Source organism: Trichogramma pretiosum, unplaced genomic scaffold (assembly GCF_000599845.2).
Source record: "Trichogramma pretiosum strain Unisexual culture from Peru unplaced genomic scaffold, Tpre_2.0 scaffold62, whole genome shotgun sequence".
Taxonomy (NCBI): domain Eukaryota; kingdom Metazoa; phylum Arthropoda; class Insecta; order Hymenoptera; family Trichogrammatidae; genus Trichogramma; species Trichogramma pretiosum.
Genome location: NW_019641674.1, coordinates 619,922 through 642,392, shown reverse-complemented (window position 1 = coordinate 642,392; position 22,471 = coordinate 619,922). Strand labels below are relative to the sequence as shown.

General features: G+C 38.9%; 1 protein-coding gene across 1 annotated transcript in view; it reads left to right on the top strand.

Annotated features, from left to right (window-relative positions):
• LOC106649151 (laminin subunit alpha-1) overlaps positions 1-22,471 on the top strand; it is a 62,368-nt gene that overhangs the window by 3,932 nt on the left and 35,965 nt on the right. Inside the window, exons 2-12 of the mRNA XM_014366431.2 lie at positions 7,902-8,200; positions 14,187-14,429; positions 15,081-15,311; positions 17,643-17,879; positions 18,012-18,173; positions 18,365-18,661; positions 19,613-19,873; positions 20,363-20,616; positions 21,057-21,291; positions 21,538-21,764; positions 21,836-22,023. Coding sequence (XP_014221917.2) covers positions 7,902-8,200; positions 14,187-14,429; positions 15,081-15,311; positions 17,643-17,879; positions 18,012-18,173; positions 18,365-18,661; positions 19,613-19,873; positions 20,363-20,616; positions 21,057-21,291; positions 21,538-21,764; positions 21,836-22,023 — 2,634 coding nt within the window. The remainder of the gene's footprint in view (positions 1-7,901; positions 8,201-14,186; positions 14,430-15,080; positions 15,312-17,642; positions 17,880-18,011; positions 18,174-18,364; positions 18,662-19,612; positions 19,874-20,362; positions 20,617-21,056; positions 21,292-21,537; positions 21,765-21,835; positions 22,024-22,471) is intronic.

The window sequence follows — 22,471 nt, the reverse complement described above, 5'->3', positions numbered from 1 at the left end:
GTCGTGAGTTTATGGATAAAATATTTTCTATTTTAAGGTCTTTTTCTCGTTTTTATCATGTATATATTTCAATGGGAAAAATTGTATCTAATCATCTGCCGCTGCAGAATTTAATTTCACTCATTATCCACTCATTATTTTAATTTATAATTTTTTGAAACATTTTTCAAAATTGCAAAACTCACATATTGTTCTAACGATTTAAAGGCATAAAAAAATAGACAATCAAAAACAAATAAAACAATGAAAAAAAAAGTACATTTATTTGTGCTACCCCAACCTAAAGTAACATTTTACTCCCGCTGAGCGAAATGAGAATGTTACTTTAAGCCGGGGGATTCACAAAAAATTGTATTTGCACCTATGTAGCGAAAAAAGAAAGTCTCAGACCACTTGATTATCAGCCTCGGATTCGCCTCGGTTGATAAATTACACGTGCTCTGAGACTTTCCAGTTTTTCACTCGCCAGGTGCAAAATATACTATTAAAATAATTTAGAATTATTTTTACACCGGACTTACTACGTGAGAACTTTTTTCTTTCATTTGCTTCAATAAACTTATGATTGATAAAATATAAAATTTAATGAAATAAAAAAAATTCTTTTGTTCACCGTTCCTCTATTCCTTGGAGAACGGATGAATAAACCAAAAAACTTATGAGAAGGATTGCTTTTTAATAGCAATATAACTTGAATTAATAGTTGACTTTGTAAGGAAGCGGTGTCAATTTTTTGTGCATTACTCTTATGTTTCTCTCTATTGTAGCAAGTGCATGAACCCTTTCAGAGTATTTGCTTTATTGTTTGGACAATGTCGAGTAAAAAAAGTTTTCCAACACTTTTTTTTAAGTTACTCAGGACCAAATTAGGAATCTATTAGCGATAACCATACATTTTGAAAAGCGCCAACTTCAGTCATCTGAATATAGGGCGATGTTAGACCCAAAGATACGAATAAAATTTAAGAATTTAACTTGTTATTCTGACAATCAGTCGAGAAAATTCCTGAAATGAAACAAAGTATTTATGGTAATTTTTCTGTTAATAATTTAAAACGTGTATTTAATCAATTACTTCAAAGAAATATAAAATTTAAAAATCAGAAAAAAGTCAATAATTTTTTGTGAATTATACCATATTTTCAAGATAGAAGTAGAACGTTAGTGAACCTGTACAGTGTACACTTTACTGTGAGAAAAGCCTCACCTTGGATCGTGTAAAGCATGCATACTTTTAGTTCTTTTTGTATCTGCAAGTTATTATTTGCCCTTTTTGTTGTTTTCACAATAACCTATTATTACAATTCTAAAGTATTAATGTTTTTTTGTCGATTAGTTGAAACAACTTCTTCCTTGAATTCTTAGAAAATCAAAGATTCACTCTCAACTCTAATTTTATTGAACATTCATTCGTCTTTCCAATCATCGATTGGATGAACGTGACGGTACAACAAGTCCAAAAATCAAATCTTTCATTTTGTAAAAATATAAAAATTTATTCAGTAGTAGTTTTAGAAAACAAGATTGTGAATTTGACTTTTCGGTTAGTTTTGTAATCGGCTTAATCGATATATTGATAAAATTTGAATCATCAGGTAATTTTTTTTTCAATGTTTTCTTCGAATGAGATGGAGCACTGAATTAACGGAAAAAAACTGCTACCAATGTATTGGCGAGTAGCTTCCTCATTTTTTTTTATTCTAAAAATATTAATCTGTAACTTCAATAATTGCGTTTATACACATATTAATTTAACTCTGATGAATGTAAATTTAATTTGTTTTGAATTTGTAACATAAATTTCAATTTAGAATGGATATTTTATTTAAATATCATAATTCATCATAGTTTGTATAATAAGAAAATAAAAAATTATTATTTTTTTTTTTGGAACCGAATCCCCGCGAATACCGGGATTTGCCTGTAATAATACTATGTACGTTTTTATGTCTTTCGATTCGTTACAAGAACGAGAGCTTCAGTTGTGAATTGAGATTTTATCTGGTGCATGGTATTGCGCGAGCACGAGTTATTCTGCAAATAATTATTACCTTCGGAACCAATAATATATTTTTTAAATAATCGTTAGGCATCTTTTATCGATATCCCCTCACCATCTGAATAATTTTTGCTAATTTTCCTGAAATATTTTGAAACTATATTTAAAAAATGAATTCTGTATAATTCACTGTTTTTTTCATGAGCTAAAAGAAACGAGAATTATTTTATTTTAATGTACCAAGGTCATTTGCGTTGTATTAAATATATCCTGAGTGGATGCATTGCAAGGGAACAATTAATGGGGCGAGCCGGACAAGAGCAAGTTAACAGCAGGCAAGGATAAAAACAACAAACAGCGGCATGAGATATGGAGAGGATCTCTTAGGTAGAGCTCTAACGAGTATAAGTATTATGTACTGGCACTACACGGGAGCAACCCAGGCCATAGTAACAACGGGCAAGATAGATACCGAGGCAAGAGTCGCGGGTATAGGTAAAATCCTTTTTATCGCTGATATAACCGCTGGCATTGCTGCTGGTGTGCTCGTGCTTTGACCATAGTTGGCATGTGGGCGGACTAGAAGAGGACACTGGGCAGTGGTGCGTACAGATCCGAGCCTGTTCATTGGCCTTATATATACAAAGGACTCGTGCGCTCGGCCCATATATATGTACATACAACAGCCAGCAGCACAGCAGCCGCGGGGATAAAAACTCGCTCGTCGTTTGCAGTAGACTTACCTGGAAAGGCCGTTTTGTACAGACCGCGCGCACGTGCCTGAGAGTCTGAATTGTCTGACGGAGCGAGAGATAGCGATGCACTTCTCGGGTTGTTGCTGCTACTGCTGCTGACGCCACAACCGATGCCGTATGGCCGACACGTTTAATAAGAGCCTTATTTTATCATGGCGACTGTTGCACGAGCACTTTGGCGCGGAACCTTCGCGTGACTTCTTTATTGCTACCCCCCTACATAGCTTGTTAATCACTTACACTTTTGGCATTTGATATGCTTTACGTTTTATTATGAACATGTGAAACAATTACTTGAAATTAAAATATTTTTGAAAAAATTTGCTTCTTTTTTCATCTATAAGTTATATAGACTATAACAAATATCATTTTCATGATCAGTACGAAAAAATTTAACCGAATTATTTTCGAACCTTACGATTTTAAAACAATATTTTTTACAGATGATTTGAGTAAAATAATTAATCAAGGATATTTTATTCGAGCTACACAACAGGTCGCGAAAATTGCTTGAATAAATAAGAGCTGCTAGCATATTTCTCAAGACACATAGTATGGACGAACATGAGTAATTATTCCTTCCTTTAGAATCAGACAAATTTGCGTGTAGCTCGGATTATTCAAGTCAGACAACTTTGAAAATCTTCATCAAGCACTTTTTTAATTAAATTATTTCGAGATAAGTCCTCCATGTATGGTGCAGTTGAAAATTAATTTTACTCTAGAGACCAAAATCGTACTTTCAAAAAAAAAGAATTTTTTTTAGCTTTACAAAAGCTTATCGAGCTAACAATCAACAGGGCAAATTACATAACTTACAGGAGGTATATTTGAGCCTTTTCAGGTCAGTAGGAGACCGTGAAAAGCTACTACGAGCAATGCATACACTACAGCGCCTCGTCGATCGCGATGTTTTACATGTATAGTAGTGGCCGTGAGACCGTTGCGATAAAGCATTGTCAAATTGTGATAGCTCAATGCTCTCATCTTTCTCATAGGCGCATATAGATTCACAGTACTTTTTGTGTGTTCAAACGTCTGCTCTATCTCAAGTTGATATCTAGTTTGAAGAGCTGAGAGGCTCATTGTAAACGCTTTGCCAAAGCTCCATCCCAATTAACAAACTTTAAATTTTGCTATAAGCATTTTAATTTTCTTCGAGAACAATAGATTTGCGTGCAGAAAATTCAGGTATCTTTTTTTATCGTGAATACCTTACACCGATACTTTTTGAGGTCTCTTTATAACGTAAACGTGGTACTCTTAGCCTCGTAGCGTCTACATATTAATAGCCCAAAGAAACAATAGTTTGCCGCGCAACTTATGATTGAATCACGCTTTTGACTTTTAATCGTTACATCATTGGTTCAATATCAATTCTTTATCATCAGAGCGTCTTTTTTATTTTATAGAGACATAATAATACGAACAAAGACAAAAAATCTCCTATTCAAAGAAATAAATCTGGGTCCCTTACAAATACAGGACTAATTTTCATTTAAACAGATACTGAAAATACGCACATCTCCGATTTCAGGCAATCAGAGAGCAGAAAGACACTGCATTAACGTTCTGCCGCAATGTAACAGCAATCTATTTATACAACTTCGGATGCGTATGTTTACATTAAGAAAAGTTTCGTTTCGTCGTCAAAAATGGAAAATTCGAAATTTCCAGTTGGATCAAGCTATACAGTAAACTAAGAACTCTCGACGGAGGTGATGAGCGATTGTTTTGACTCTCGGTGAGCTGATGTTCTCTTGGACTTCTGGCTTGGGGTTAAATATAGCTTATATCATTTCGGTCGCTGCTTCGCCATTGCTATATGCGCGAGAAACTGTCTCACGAGACATGATCGTCTACCACTTGAGGCTAATAATTACAAAGCTGAGTGATGTCAAGCGTGCAGCATATCCAAATCCTAATCTCAAAACGTTTCTCGCGACTTGAGAAAAATGTCGAAAGTTATAGTCTGGCTGCAGAAGCAGATGAGCTGTTCTGCCATTGAGTACTTTATTTAAATGGATATATGCTACAAGGCGCTTCTATATATACGGGGAGTGCTTACATACACTCGATCGTGGCGGCGGTCGAGAGCAAGCCATATGTGATACGGCTCTCGAGTTTAATTTATAGCTACCTTCATCATCAGTCTTGTAGCTGCTTTCTTTTTATGCGCTGCGTGCGCAAAAGCAGCCTGCGCCGAGTTAACAAGCGCACGCTGCGGCTCGGCATTATGCATAGAGGTCCGTTCCTCCTCGGCGGTGGGTGGAAACAAATACGACATCGCTTCCTTAGAAGGGCAAACTGCAGCAGCAGCATCCTTCAAGGAGAGGATTTTAATCCACGTTTTTTCTACTGCGAGGCTGCGCCAAGTTGCGAATCGTGCTCGTGATTCCCGCGACTCTTCGCGCAAGTACATATATGGCCGACTCTCTCGCAAATCCTGAGCTCCGATAACTCTTTTTTACCTGACAATTCATGCTTTTTTGCTTATTAAAAGCTAGCCACTTTACGAAACACTTCTCGTGTTTTCACCGGCCTTTTTAATATTGTTTTGCGACTCACTCACACCTCTTTTGGAGAACTTAATCGGAACCTGAAATATACAGCCGATAGACTAAAAACTGAATCATTCTGCAGCGCCACTTTATCAACAAAAAAACATGCTATTTCCTTTACGACGTGATATTTTTGACATTTTTCGATGTTCTTCGACACATTCAAACATTTTGCATCTCTTAAACTCGTAATTATTTTGAAAAAACTTTCTTGACAGTGCGAGGAAGTTTTCAAAATTCTTCCTTGGGACACAAAAGAACTTAATTCCATTTTTGGATGCTTTTATAAATTAATTAATTAATTTCTCTACTACTCTACATCTACTCAAAGCGTTTAAATCACTCGTTTTGAAAAAATTGAATTGCTTGCTTTTACCGCCACTTTCTACTCATTTTTGAGAACTATCGATCGATGGAATAAAATTGCCGCTTATCAAATTTGTATTCATTAAAACGTTGTCAAGCAGCTAAGCAAAGTAAATTAAAAAAACGCAATTTTGCTTGGTACCAAGAAAGTTCGAAAATGTATATAAACACGATCGTATGGCCCGGGTGAATAAGCATGAATAGATAAAATATGATATTTTTTTAGTCATCTTCCGGATAGAAAAAAAAACTGAGAGTGACAAAAGTCGGCCCAGCTGAGTAAACACTGCACATTCGAGCTCCTCTGCGTAAAACGATTTGTCCACGATCAGCAAATTTTCTCAAAAGCTTAATATGAAGCGCTTCAAGCATACCTATACTATGATGCCACACAGTTGACAAAAATCATTCTGATCATCACATTTATTTAATTATTATGGGTAAATGCTGAAGATTATTTAAATTTTAATTGTTTAACTTGCAGCTAGAAGGTAAAAAGATTTTTTCAATAATGAGAAAAATGTTTGCGCGACTTGTAGCAAGTTTCATGTGCCGCAAGTACACGCAAGGTACCCGTGTGTGCAGTCATCAATCAACCGCACACATTCGCGGTATATGACATGAGGCATCGCATAAACAGAGATAGGTATATATATGGCCGATTCTTTGTGAAATCGAACGTCCAAATAGTATATTATGCTACAAGTGCACGTAGTAGGTGACTTACCCATAAGCCATTTGCAAAGACTTTTCGATGAGTCATCTTTCTCGTGCACTAGTTGCATACAATATTTTAATATTTTGCTCAAGAAACAAGGTTTTTATGACGAATGGAGTGTTAAAAAAATTTCGAATCAAAATAGCAACGATTATCACACCGGTACTTAATTTTTCTTTTGTTTCTTCTATTTCTCTTTTGATGTGTTCCTGGGAGTGTACATGTTACAATGCCGAATCGTCTCTGTTCAGCCTATATTTAATTGATGAATTATCAAATCTAAGTTTATGAAGAGTAAATTTTCAAAGAATGATCGTTCCCGTTCGAGCGATCGATTATATAAGTTCTTTCGTACGAACGGTGATGCTCACCAAATTTTTTGACCATTTGATTTCACAGAGAAACGACCATATACAGAAAGTCGAACAACAACGGACTGCGCGCGACCGCAAACACTGTAGGGCATTAAGCAGCACATTTATGCACACACAACTTGAGTGCAGAAAACACGTGTGCGCATTATATATGCACACGCACAGTCGCGAGGCACCTTTTTACTACGTATATTACTCCGTGGCAATATTCAATTCTGCTTCGAGGAATACCTACTTCGGCTTATGCTACTCTAAGGATAAAGGCAAATACTTTACCGATTTCTGCTTGTAAGCTTTTCATTATGAATTTTTCAAAGGACTGAATAGCACCTTTATATATTGATAAATTGTATCGCATCGGGACCAAAGATCATAATCAGATATGTACGTATGTGCATCAGCTAATCCAAAGAATCCAAAATCATATCGCGACAAATTCACTTAGTAAAATTTGAAAGTCCTAACCTGTAAAAATTATTTGTCAGATTATCGTAACTTTTTGCTTAACATGAAAAAGTTGCCCTTGTTATCACCAAGTATAATCAGGTAGCTGACTAAATTAAACGAGATGATTAGTTGAAATTCTTAGCATAAACTAATGAGATATAAGTGAAAATAAAACCGTTTTTTCATTTAAGAGTAGTAGTTTCTACTGATCATATTAATAGCTCATCGGACACAGTAACAGTCAGTATACACGATTTTCGTCGTAATTTTTCCATTTCCAAGTATTCATACTCATTTTCAACACGCCCTGTTCGTTTTTCAATTTCATTTCCAGTTAGCAATAACGAATTAAATTTTTGGAATTTTCAATGCTAAAGATTCAATACTCAGCTATCGCCTGCAGCTAAAGTTATTAATTTACTTCGAGATACCGCGACGACCATTTATTACTTCTCGATAGGTGTCCGTATTGCAGATCGATACGATAACGTTAATCGTGGAAAAATTAATTTCTATTCATAATCTCTGTATGTACTATGTACACTGTATGTATCACCATATTATCACTATTAATCATTTTCAAAACGATCTCTGATAATTATAATAAAAAATAAATCCTTAAAACCGATGAGAAAAAAACACGATAAAAAATAGTGTATCTATATCAATTGTTTTGCTCAGGTCCAAATGGCTTGAGCAAAAGCCTGAAGAATGGCGGTCTTTTTCCGCCAGTGTTCAACGTAGCAACGAGAGCAGACATCCAGGTGAACGCGACATGTGGTGAGGATGGACCGGAACAGTTCTGCAAACCTTCAGATTCGCTGCGCTGCGCCGTCTGCGATTCCAGAAGCCCCGATCCGAACAAGCGACACAGAATCAATTTGGCTCTCGATTCGAATCCAGGACACTGGTGGCAGAGTCCGACATTGGCACGCGGAGATCATAATGAATACGTAACCATCATTCTCGATCTTAAGCAAGTAAGCAAAATACACTTATCTCATATACTTTCAGATTTTTAGTTTTTGAACTTTGAACCTAAAATTAGTCAATTTTAAATACAATATTGAACTTGAAAAATCGTTCAATGATCAAATTCAATTAAAATTATTAAGATGAATGATAAAATTGATTTATCGATGTTATAAGATTATTTTCGAACAGTCAAATAGAGGGATTAAGTTGGTGATTTATTTGAGAATGAATAAAAAGATTTAAATTGGTTTGAAAATGAAAGTGCAAGAAGTTCAAGGTTTGAAACTTTGATTGCAAATATAAAACGATTTGAAAAGTCTCGAGTGACGGTGTTTACGCCGGCAAAACAATGCACTTGGTGGTGGTAGTGGCTGACGGCAAGGTTTGTCGGCCGTGTCTCGAAGCTAAGCAGTAGCAGTAGCTCAGAAGCAGCAGCAATTTCTCCGCCTCTCATGCACGTATACGCATTTAGAAGTCTCCCTCGACTGAAAATTGTCGCGTGCGTGTGTGACGCGGCGTTAAACAGGGAACCTCTAAAAATATATACTCGCGCACTGGCGCACTCTCACACGTACGTCTACGCATATATATACATGCGACGTACGAGTTGCGGCAGTCTGAAAAAATCCGCCTAATATATATATATATATATATACGGGTGCATGCATGTGCTCTCCGGCGCCTCGGATTACCTGCGTGCTGAAAAAACGCGCCTCGGATTTCCGTCTCTCTTTCTCTTTTGCCGCCTCATCCAGCCATCGACTACAAATATATACACAATACACATGTATATATATTTAACAACTCGCATTTTCCCACTTTCAAGCGTACTCTAACGGACACTGTTTTCGCCGAAACACATTTTGTTACAAGATAAAAATCCTTACATCGACCAAGAAATTAACTTTAATTACATCTGCTATATTACTTGAAACTCGTATCAAAATTATTTTTACGTATTCATATTCAAATGTTCTATTATTTTGATATAAAATCAATAAAAATAGACATTTTTAGAAACTTTGAAAAGAACTGAATAAATGACAAACGAATTCGCTTGAACTCGTCAGTACTTTAATTTTTTTTTCTTTTTAAACTACAAGTCCATTTTCGACCTCATGTTACACCGGTAAAAACTGCGGAGCTTGAGCCAGTAGTACACAACAAATTGCATTGCATTGAATTTTTTTCCAACATAGCCATTGGCAATCGCTTATATAATGACGAACTGGCCCAGCAGTAGGAAAAAAACACGCGAGTAACTTAACCTGTCGTCATGATTGAATGTTTCACGTTGTGGGTGCGAGTAAGATAATACTTAGCTCATTTACCAATTCCAGAAAGGTTTTTTTTTATTGTTTACGCAGAAAGCAACAAAACAAAAAAAAAGCTAGTAAATGAGCTTGCATGGCTCGTTGAACAAAAAATAATTAACTTTCGAGAATCCATTTATTAGGAGCTTAATGCATTTCAATTTATTGTCATATGTTACTGAGCAAATTTTTTTTTGCTTCGCATTCTTATAAGATCATTTCATTGTAACATTTGGCTAGTAGCACTTGCGTAGATAAAATAAAACAACACGGTTAATCAAGGCATATCGCTTAAAATATACTAAACTAATAAGTTATATTGTAAATTGTTTCGAATAATCGCTCAATTAGCATTTTCTAGTTATAATTAAGATAAAAAATGAGCTATAGGCGCTGAGGTGACGATAAGTAAAAAAGATTTAATAGTAATGATATGTTATGCAGCGTTCGTTTATAGCAACACATTATGTAGACATGTACGAGTAAAGTCTTTTTAGTATGAAAAGGATTTTATTAAAAAAAACCAGCAGTGACAATCAGATACTCGACGGCGTAGCAGACGCACGCACATGCATTGCGAGTGAGCTAGCAGAAGAAGGCCACGATGAATGCATTACTTAAAGATCCAAGTGTAGGACTCAATGACGAGTCCTTTGTACACAATGCAGCTCGCCCGCGTATCCGCAAAAACTCGAATGACAACTCATCTCGCGTTGGACTTGTGCTCACCCTCTAAAAAGCATATATATAATAACATACTATAATTCTGATTCATAGCTTTACGATGAAACTAGGCCTGTGACAAGAAAAACTTTGCTTCAACTTAGAAATAACATACTTTGTAAATTAATCAACTTAAATTTATATCTTTAAAAATTGCTAATCGTAACAATGCATTTACTTTTTTCCTTCGATCAAGTTGCACAAAATATCGATGTATTTAGTCAAAATCTGGACATTGATCGCTCGTTGCTTATGTTAATGGAAAATTCTTGGCATGATCTGCATCAAAGTGAGTTCGATCACCGATTCAGGATAAGAACACCGCAACTTTGTTGCTTTATAGAGTCTACTGAAATCGATTATAAAAAACTGCTTTTCTCGTCTCCTTCTACTGCATTGAATTCTCAAGAGGCTCGGCAACTTTTTTTTATTACTGTAAAAGTCACTGGAACTTCTGCTCTGATGAATTGAACTCGTAATTTAATTCCCACGCTTCTGCTTGGCTCATCCACGACCAACTCTATATATTTGCTTCGATATAACCTTTTCATTTATTTATTCATACATTAAATCTTGTGCACTATCAGCTACATAAAAATTAACTCGTTTGAGCTTGATTTTTAAACGTGATAACTACATGCTTGAAAGTATTTGTATTTCATTTTATTATAATATTTTTCACACTAATATTTTTTTCTTATTGAGAGCAGTTTTTTCTCTTCGAATTATACTTATGTTATTTTCATTTTAAAAACCAATGTACATTCGCAATAAAACGTTTTCTTGATCTTCTTCAGACCTACAATTTTTCACTTCTTTTTTTTCATTTTGTTTAAATGTTAGTTACCAAAAGTTTCATTCGATTAAAAAAATACCAAAATAACTCGGACGCTCAAAGCTTATGTTTTCGAATAAATTTTTATTACTAGCGATAGATGTTCAAAAATCATCGTTCTTCGCTTAGCCGATAATGGTTTTCCACTCCATAATTTCTTATTCATGAGCAATCTATTTATTTATAAGAATAAAAAAAATCTTTTCTTTCAACTCGAAAGTATGACTCAAAAGCAAATTATTAAAAATAGATACTTTCTTTACTTTTAGGTAGTTTGAGTAAGCTGAAATAAGAGGAAATTAAAAATAGCTTGCGAGGAAACTGCTAATTGTACGCGTCAATGAACTTGAAAACAATTGTAAACATTTGGCATGTCAAAGATAATAAAAAAGAAATGAATAGCATATTAAATATTTCACTAGTATCGGCATAGGGTGTGAGTAAGGATTTTTATTTTCGGAAGCACGTCAGTGAAGCGGCACAGCAGTCTATGCGAATGAATGGGTGATTGAACGATTAATCGTCATCGTTAGAAATAGCGCAGCCCTGTATAGTGACTGTTGCTGCGCGAGTAGACTACGGCCACCACCGTGGCTAAGTTGTCGAAGAAGAAAGTATAATGCAGGTCGCGTCGTCTAATCCCGCCTCGGATCTCAAGTATAGGGGGAGAAAAAGAGCAACACGTACGCAAAATAAAAGTATATCGCCACACGGGGCTTCCTTCTCGGGTGTTTCACATGCACTGCCTGGGGTATATGATTTTCATAGCGGATACAGTGGCCGCGCAGTCACTTTGGTTTAACCCAAATAATCCGCGTTGACTAACGCGCGAGCTGTGCAGGTACGGCGAGTGATCTGCTTTGGAATATTACACGCCGCCGCGATCCGTGGAGATCGCGCGTCCTCCTCGGCTCCTTTTCTTGCGCCGTTGGTGTGTGATTTACTCGCGCGACTTTTACCGGTAATGAAGCCGATTCTTTCCTCGACTCGGCTCGTCGCATTTGTACCTACAGTACACACATACATAACGATACGTAACGAGCAAGAAAGAGAAATAAGAGCCACTGCACGCCTGTCGCGCATAATAGGATATTTACCATTTGCTCGAGAGAGCAAGCCAGTCGGAGACACGAGAGACAGCCTGTACTTACCGTGCGCTTATGCACTGGCTGTTTGAAAGGCAAAGTGATGCATGTTAGCCGGAGCAACTGCGATATGTGTGTTTGTGTGCTTTTATACTTGAATTGTGCGTGCGATCACTACGCGATACACTCGAATTTGGCATCGAGCGCGGCCTTCCGCCTACATGTCATCCACCTTAAAAAACTTGGCGCGCTTGTTGGTCGACTTATGCCAGACGAGACGCGACTCGACCATGCCCCTTACAAAGTTCGTAAAGGAATTGCAAACAAAAAATAAATCTACTGGAAAGCCGCGCGTGTAGTTGTCGAATGGCCCAGTAAGATAGAAGCTTCTTTCTCGCGCACGCACGCACAAGCGATCGATCGTAAAGTATTCCAAGCGGCAAAATGAGTTATAATTTTCACGTGCCACCGCGGGTGTATGTGCGCTTACGCCGCTGCGACGAGCGATCTGCCGAGCGACAGATGTATATAAGTGCGCTCGTGTAGCTATGTCATAGACGAGAGAAATAAGCTATAAGAGCTCCGTAAAGAGTCTATAGAGCTTGGCGGGTGCAGTGCGAGATGAGTCATCGGCAGCAGAGTCGCTATTCGGCGAGACTTCCTCTCCGTCTACTGTGGGCTTATAGTCTGACAGAGTGGCAGAGGAAACAGCCTGCCGTACGGCAAATCGTGCTCTTTTTGCCTTGCGCGCAAATCGCATCGCACTCCGTTCTCATGCATACCATCTCGCCGGAGATTCGCAATCCGTGACCTTTTAAAAAGCACGCCCGACCTATATGCACCGGAAGTACCCACAGCTCCTCTTCTCTCACCATCTTTTTCTACCTCAATCCTGCGGATTAGACAATTTTACCCAAATTTCGCCACAAAACCATTTCAAATTTGCATCGTCATTTTATACTCTGAGCCAAGTTTTATAGCAATTTTTATTATATTAATGCGTTTCCTGGAAAATAAACACACTCGTAGGCATAATGTAAATTTACAACTTTAAAAATCCAAAAAATTCAAGATGTCGGATACAATTTTGCATGTCGCCGACAGCAGTCGAATATTTTGGTATACTAATACCAAAATATTAAAGTAACTAAAGGTTACTTAGCTTATTGATCAATTGCGACTTCCTCGGAGAAAGTTATCGCCGAATAGGAATTTACACCTAGTGCACCGATCGTTCCACCCGGAGAGATAATCTTGCAAAAAACGTCCACATTTTCGTGGACATCATGTGTATCGTTGGGTCCAATTTTTACCGAGGAATCTATATCACTTATCAGAATGAGGATATCTATTGTCAAAATGAGAGTGAAAAATAGTTTTCGCGGGATGCGGAAAACTCAATTGCGATTTATATGAGGAAGCGTACGCCACTGCTCTTTCTGCCATACTTGCCAGAGGGAACTTGACAAAACCTTAATCGGACCATAAAAATTCATTTTCTCGGGCAAATATTACAATAATTAGTATGTCAACATGTACTTTTTAATATACTAATCGAAAGCTTATACTTTCAACTTTATATTATCAGTTTTTTGAAGAGCTGTACGATATATTTTGAGAGTTATTCAATAAGAAGCGTCCAAAAGTAGATGTGCGTCCATACACGCCGTGCTAAAAAGTCAATTTTCGATGACTTTATTCTTGAAAATTAGCATGACAACAGGGTCTGAAATTTTGCAGGGAAATTGTTGAATTACTCGTTAATGTTCTCCCCAAATTTCAAGACCCTGTATGAAAAAAAGTTTAGGTAAAGAGTCACCTTAACGGCAATTGCGCAATTACGCTGGAGACAAAAAAACTATTCGTGGTTGGCGCGTAATTTTCCTTGCAGAATTTGAACGGATCTGGAATCGAAAGATGCGCTTTTTATCTGGTTAGGCCAAAAAAAACAACATCAAACTATTTAATTTTAAAAACACAATGTTCCTATGTTGAATAATATACAATGATTTTTTTAATTGATATTATGTTTCAGCATTATCAAATAGAATATGTAATTGTGAAAGCTGCTAATTCTCCGAGACCCACTGCATGGATATTGGAGAAATCGAACGACGGGTATAATTATCAAGCTTGGCAATATTACGCTCCGAACGATGAAGAATGTTGGAGTCGGTATTCGCTGCCACCCGCACTAGGAAAGCCGACTTATAAACAAGATAATGATGTTATTTGCACGAGTTTTTATTCGCGTCAAACACCGATGGAAAATGGAGAGGTAACGTATAATATCGTGTTTGGCGGTTGCAAAGACTTCTCGTTGTTAATAAAAAAATAAATTCCAAATTTTTTAAAGTGTTCATGGGCAACTTTCGTATCTTCGCAACTTTTTTCTACTTGTATGCTCTGGTGCTGTAAAGTGATTTAATTGATGTCAAAAAAAGTCCTATACACATTTTAGGGCGTCTCCTTGAATTTAAACTGAAATTCGATTTAAAAAAAATAAAACAAGCCAATTTTGTTGAATTAAAATAATTTTAATGTCATAAAAATCATACGTTTTAAAAAAGAAAAAAGAAGCAATACTAAAAACCCATTGAAAAAAGTTTATCTTTCTGTCTTTTTAAAATGAAACTTTTTAAATAAAATATTTTTCTCCTCTTTAACCATACACTGAAAAAAAATTTTGTATGGGTTCAATAACAGTGGACAGTTGAATCCGCAAATGATATTTTGCTGAGAAAGCAAAATCATTTGTTAAATATAGCAGAAAAATATCTTTTGTTGATCCAGCAATTTACTTTTGATGGGTTTAAGTACTCCTTTTAAGATTTTTTTAGCATACACTCAAAGTACGATTTTGTGATTAAATAAATAAAAAAAAATTACAGTTCTAGAAAATTGTTAATAAAACGATTGCTTTTTTCAGATCCACACGCAACTGTTGAATGGCCGACCCGGGGCCTTGAATCATAGCGATGCCATCGAGGAATTCACTCGAGCTCGTTATGTGAGGCTGCGTTTGCAGAGCCTTCGCAGACGAGGAGAAACGATCGTCGACAAAAGACGAGCTTTCTATTCGATTCGAGAAATCAACATCGGTGGAAGATGTCTTTGCTCCGGCCATGCATCCCGATGCAAATCAAACGAGCAACGCAAGGTATTCGAATCGTTTTTAGGGGTTACTTATCGGAACGCACTGCTTATCCCCGATTAGTCAGAAAATCTAAAATATTTTCAAGAAATATTTTTTTATCTGTCTCGAAGCTTGGGCAATAATTAATATTACAGTTAGGCAGTTCATTCACGTATAGACCATGCGAATAAACAAGGAACACAATGAATGCGTGTGCGCGCATTTCATTAGAAATGAGCATTGTCTATATGGTGGCATTCTTGCTATTATACATCGATTGCTATTATACATGCGTGTCTCGGATATAGTATACACAGCTGGGCTCTTTCGAGCAGATTTATTTTCCCGCGTGCGCAGTATTGCCTCCAGGAATGGCCAATGAACTATTATCCTGCCGAGTCCGCCCATGCTTTAACAGTTGGGTCGACACGGCACGCAAGCATCCATTCGTTTCGAGAAGATGAACGAACAGATTTCTGTTACGTAAACATACATCTCTCTTATAACCCTGATTGAGTTCGATCCACCTGACATACTGCAAAAAAGTCCCCTGTTTCGTTAACAATGGGGAAATTTTTCCTCGGCGATTTTTACATACTTCAATGTTAAATCACTTGATGAAACTCGACAAAACTTTTCAAAAGGATGTTTTAATTGTATCCTCGCATGCTTTGGACCCATTGTTTCGATTGAAAAAAATTAATTTTAACAGATTGTTTTAATAAATTTGCTTAACAGTTATTTAGAGTTCATTTTTGTCCTGGCAACATGAAAATTCAAGTTCAGCGGATGACTTTACATGAGTGTACGAGTAAAAATTGATTGAAAAAAATTTTTTCCATTGATTGCAAAACTGGGCTCTGGACTATTCGGGGAGTGTCAAACGAAGCGAAGCTTTTATATAATTACGTCGAGCACTATGAGACGTACCCGGATATATCACGACTTTGATCCCGTATAAAATTTTGAGCTTTTTCTTAGACTTTATGCAATTATCGGGTCGAAATATTAAAGTAAGCGAGGATAAATTTTGAATTTTTGCAAATATTTGTTTTCGGTTTTCATTTTCGGTAGAAGCAATCAAAACTCTACAGTTTGTCAAAGAAAAGTTGTTTTAGATGTTTCAGAATTGATCAAGGAACATTATCAAATTTTTTAAAAAATTGAAGATGTTCCACGTTCGATTCTAAGACTATTTTGTTCAATAAACTTTTCCTTTAAATTCAATCATTTATGATATAAAAAAAAGTGGATCATGAAAATCCATTTAGTGATTCGAGTTAATTTAGGAAATTTTAAATACAAAAATTTGAAAGAACACCTTCGAAAACTTAAAATGTAATGGTTTTCATAATTTTTTTTCTTTCCATTGAGGCATCGTAAGAGCGGAAAGTTGAATATAAAAATTCTGTCTTTTGGGCATTAGTGGGTTAATAAAACTTTATACTCACTCTTTATTAACCGTAAACTGTATAAGTATCTCAAACACGGTGTTAATATTCAATGTTGTAATCTCAGAAGTAAAAAAGTATTAGAAATGTTACTGAAAGAGCAAAACATATAGGATTAATGAACATAATATACCGATATCGAACGTACAGCGCCATCTGAAACTCCCGCAACGCCGAGGAAGTTTTTGCTTAGGACTATTAGTCATCGCTGGTACCGTTAAACATATACATTTATAGGCAAAAAACTGCATGAAAGAAGCAGCCATAAAAAATGCAAACGGATTGATAAGAGTCCCTGCATTGCTCTCAAGCGAGAAAAAGCTTTGTTACATAACAATGGATGGCATATCTCAATCGCTTTATCTTTGTAATGTTTAAGTTAATATTTTCGAACATATACACTGTTTTTAAGAAAAAAAGGAAATTTATTTTTATTTTTTATTTTTTAATATCAATCGTTGAAATGGTTCAGTTTATTTACCATCGATGTAAGGTATTGCGGACCTTTCTTCGAGGTACAAAACGAGGTAGCACAGCAACGCGTGAGGCCTCGAGCTCTTTTTCATTTGCAAAATCCAAAAGCAGAAGTTCAATTGTTCGTTGCCATTATTATTTATTACATTGATAATAATTAACAACTACGTTTCACTCGCAGAATATGTTGACTCTCACTAATAGCTTTTAATTTATGCGATTTCGTGCGGATTTCAAGCACGGTCACGAATCGGCTGTAAACCAGCGCGTTATCTGCCGGCTTATCCATAACATTTTTAAAGGCCTAAGCTGCAAATAAAGGGTGTCGAATAATGTCGAGCCAAGTGCCATTCGAAACAGACACATTGAAAAAGATATTACTGTATATGGTGATTAATGATAGCCGTTGGGCTTTTTGATGGTTTGGCAGCGTCAGGAGTGCGAATGCGAAAGGCACACATGCGGCGACACGTGCGAAAAGTGCTGCCCGATGTACAATCAAGTGCCTTGGAAGGCCGGCACGTCAGGTCGGGGCTTCCACTGCGAGAAGTGCAACTGCCACGGACACGCCAGCTCATGCCGCTACGACGCCGAGGTCGCCGAGAAGAGGCTGTCTCTCGACAGCCGCGGAAAGTACAAAGGAGGCGGCGTATGTCTCAATTGCACGGTAAGCCGAGCCCGCGTCGATTTACACATTTTTTTACATCTTGCCCAAAGTCAAACGAATTAAAGCCGAAAAAAAATTGCCAAACAGTCTTGATATAAATGTACACTATCTGTCACGCTTGCATTTGCGCAGGAACATACGACTGGAATAAATTGTGAGAAATGCGAGCTCGGATACTACAGGCCCAGTGGAATCTCAGCCGATGACCCTGAACCCTGCGTCCCGTGCGGATGCTACGAGCGTGGAAGTAGCGGCTTTTGTACAGCCGACGACTCACTCAAGCATTTAGGAAAGGTAAGCAGAACGAGGCTCGCGATCGCAGCTAACTTCCCCGCGGCGAATAACGATCGGCAAATTTGTCATCGGCCGAGTCGCCGCGCGAGAGTCGCGATCGCGAGCCTCCGTCGCAGCAGCCCGTGAAATTCGACGAGGATTTAGCGGCTGCAATGCACAAGTCGACTCTAACTCGTTGTTGCTCGTTATAGATCGCCGGCCAGTGCGAGTGCAAGCCCGGCTTCGCGGGACCCAAGTGCGATCGATGCGCATCGGGCTACAGACAGTTCCCGGACTGCGTGGCCTGTCCCTGCGACTCGCGCGGCATCCTGCCGACTCACGACTGCGAGGGCGACTGCCTCTGCAAGGCTCACGTCCACGGCGAGTACTGCGACCGCTGCAAGCCCGGATACTTTGCGCTCGCTCGGCAAATCGACGAGGGTTGCTTGACCTGTGTCTGCTCGGCCGTCTCGAGCGACTGTACAGCCGCTAAGGTCACTTATTTCACGGTCAGTGCTTTCATTCATTCTCGTCGACGGTAGTACATGATTAGCTAAATCAATCATATTTTATCCACTGAGCAAATTTACTATTTGCTTTACGATTACGGCTTGATCTGCCCTCAATGTATCAACGCGTAATGTTATTTTATTTGTAGTTATATGAATCTTTAGTCGTCCCATTATAGCGATGCACCCGATGTCCGAAGCTGATGTGGGAATATTTCGATCGTAAAATATAATGACAAGAAAAACGAGCGATCGCATTCGTAAACCTGTAAAAACAGGTGTTAAGCCGACGTGAAATTTGCCATAAACGATACCAGTGCTCAGATTACGTCGCACGCGAAGAAAAAATATAGCGAAAGAAAATATCGTGCTTATTCCTCATAGAGAGCGTGAAATTATATAATCTGGCTCGTGTCACGTGTGTTGAAAGTACCGCGGCCACACATATCGATGCGATTAAAGGATCGACTAGGGAGCCAAACGTCGATCTAGTTATTATACATATAGCAGCTCGTACTACGCGCCGCAAACAGGTTAAGGGATTGAGAATTGCACGGATGCTAGACTTGAATTACAGCGGCTAACTGGATCGCGAGTGCATCACAGATCGCGATTCTTATCTACGCACCGGCTAATTATCTTGTCGTAAACCGCCACGTTTGCTCTCGGCCGATGCGATACATACTTGTCCCATGATCGAGCCGCAGCGGCTCCCTGCACACTCGATGACGACGGCAACTCCCTTTGAACGCTAAAAGATATAATGAATAGTCGCTCGAACAATATCTTCCGGCTACGAATCGATCGAGGATACTAATAGTTTTCTCCACTCACTCTATTACGTAGACGAAATGAACGATTAATAATAATAAGCATTTAAGCAAAAAGAGGCCCAAAGCTAAAATCAAAAGTGTCGAGCACAGTGATAATTTTAAATGTTATGTTGCGCAGCAAAAAAGCTCGTTCGGCTGGCAGGTGACGGACATGAACGGCTCGCGAGCCATGGTGCCGAGCCTGCAGGACGAGGACGGCTGGCCCAAGTTCGCGTCTTACGAGGTCGAGTACCGTCACCCGTACTGGCTCGCGCCCAAACTCTACTCCGGAAACCGGCTGTCCTGCTACGGGAGCAATCTAACTTTCTTGGTGCGCTGGATCGTGATGCGCGGGGACAGCAGCGGCAGTGCGACGACCGAGCCGGATGTCATACTTATCGTAAGCCATTTATATTATTATATGCCTTGGCAACTATTATTATCGTCATCTCTGTCTCTCCTGCTCGTGCGTACGTGCGTGTGGGTATGCGATGCACACTTGTTCGCGCGCCCGCTGGCCACATGCTGTCGTTTGGCGTTTACGTCTGCATAACGAGATCATTGTCACGATGCACGAGCTCTATTCGGGCCGATACGTGACATGTAGGATTGCGAGTTCCGATCCCTCGAATCGGGCCTCTCTCCCTCGTTCTCTCGGGGACTTTTTGGCGCTCGAGTTGGACACTGCCGGGCCATTCGCTTTAAAGACGAATTTCGTCAGGCTTTAAGTGCTTTCGATAAATCATGCTCCGTGTCGCGGCAAAACTGTATAAAGGTGCAGCACGAGGCACGAGCAGGCAAAAGGCACGAGCGCACGTAGCTCTAAAGTTAGAAATACTATTTACGATCTTTCTTTACTCCGTGTGCGTCTGGTGGCTCGTCGTTGCAGGGTAAAAACGGCATGCGAATTGCCTATGGCGAAGAGAGCTACGACGGCCAGGAAGCCGAAATTAACGTGACTCTGCACGAGGCTGGCTGGTACCACGTGCACCTAAGTCCCGAGATAGTCGACGGGGTTGGTCGTTTCCACAGCAGCGAGTATCGAGCTGGACCGGTTACGAGAGCAAACATGCTGGCTGTACTGTCCGACGTCGAGCACCTACTCATCCGAGCCCAATATCACACCGAGCAGATCGAAGCGAGGTACGTATAATCAATCCTCTCTCTCTCTCTCTCTCTCTCTCTCTCTCTCGTTCTTTCGGAAAACGGCCCAACCACGCGCTTAATTGGCCAGGACAAAATTGCGCGTCCATCCTGCGCATCGTGTTCGTTGTAAATTGTTGTTCCGTCGATCCGGGCTTTGGATTGCGTATAAGTAGTACCTGTACCGCCACTTACAGCCAAGGCATTCCGCGAATTTTTCGGAACGTTTTATCCAATGAGAATTTACGCGCTTGGTGCACGCGAATGCTCAATGATCGTTACCCGCTTGATACGTGCAAAAATTTTAATTAGATTACCTATACGGCAATTTTACCGTAGAGCGGCTTTAATCAGTCTCAAGAGTCTTTGAATAGCCGATCTTACACTTTTAACCATTTTTATATTCAATGTCACTGTACTCGATATCTCGTTCGTTACAGTTTGAAATCGGTTCAATTGCCGATCGGCGAGGTATCTATGGACAGTGGAAAACCAAGTTTCATTGAGATGTGCACCTGTCCTGCTGGCTATACTGGATTATCTTGCGAGTCCTGTGACTGGGGCTACGCAAAAGTTCAAATAAACTCTACGGACCATCAAAGTAAACATCAATGTGTCAAGTGCGACTGCAATGGGCATGCAGCTACTTGCAATCTCGTCATGGATGAATGTAGTGTGAGTACGATACAAAGATTGTTGAGCAAAAGCCAATCGGCACTTGAGCAACATTCGATCAGATCTTACGAGTTAATGGCGATCGGTAAAGTAGTATTTCAAAGATCGCCCGGTAAACTACGTGAACCAACTGCCAAACAGGACATCTTGCTTATCGATCGTTTAATGGGGGACTGCATCTTTTTAAGCTCTCATATTTAAATCATTGAATTGGACGAATTTCCAAAGATTACTTTAATTCGACAGGTTTGCGAGCACAACACTGTGGGTGCCAAGTGCGATCGTTGCGCCCTAGGGTATTACGGCGATGCAACCAGAGGAACCCCCGACGACTGCAAGAAGTGCGCTTGTCCTTTGGACGTTGCGTCCAATAACTTCAGTCCTAGTTGCCAAGTAGATAATCCCAACGACGTAGATAGCGGTTACGTGTGTACCCAGTGCCCCGCGGGCTACACCGGCGACCATTGCGAGACGTGAGTATTACCCTCTAGAAATTTACATCGCAGTCAACCGAGTCCTATTTGAGAAACATGTGCATTTTCAGATGTGATTTTGGATACTTTGGTAATCCACTGACCATTGGCCGAGGCTGCGAGCCTTGCCCTTGTTACGGGGCACCTTGCGACCAGGAAACCGGCCGTTGTCTTGAATGTCGAGGCAATACCGAAGGCTGGAAATGCGATAAATGCAAGGAAGCTTACTACGGCAATCCATCCGAGCTCAACTGTTTACGTAAGTACTGCGCACACGCACACATAATGCACACGTTGATAAGTATAAAATAGCCGTTCTCGGTAACGTAATTATTAAAAATAACTACTTATACATTTCAATTGGAGCTCTTTCGGCGCATAATTGCATGCTAGATGTAATATTGCCTGCGCGCTGGCGATTTCATGAGTCGCGTTTGGCGTATGACTGATATAGCATTTTATTGTTAAATCGACCCAAAGTTTTCATTCAACAAATTAATGATTTGTAGCTCAATGACGATGAAAATGATGAAACTTGGCGAAAATAAAAAACTTAACCACTTTCTGCTTCAACATATGTATCAATGTATGGAAATTAACAAAATAACTAACAAAGAAACCACCTCAGATGCCTAATGGTACCTAATTACGCAGCCCAGTATTCTTACTTTGATCCCATGTGTCCTGTAAGTCATTATTATACACAG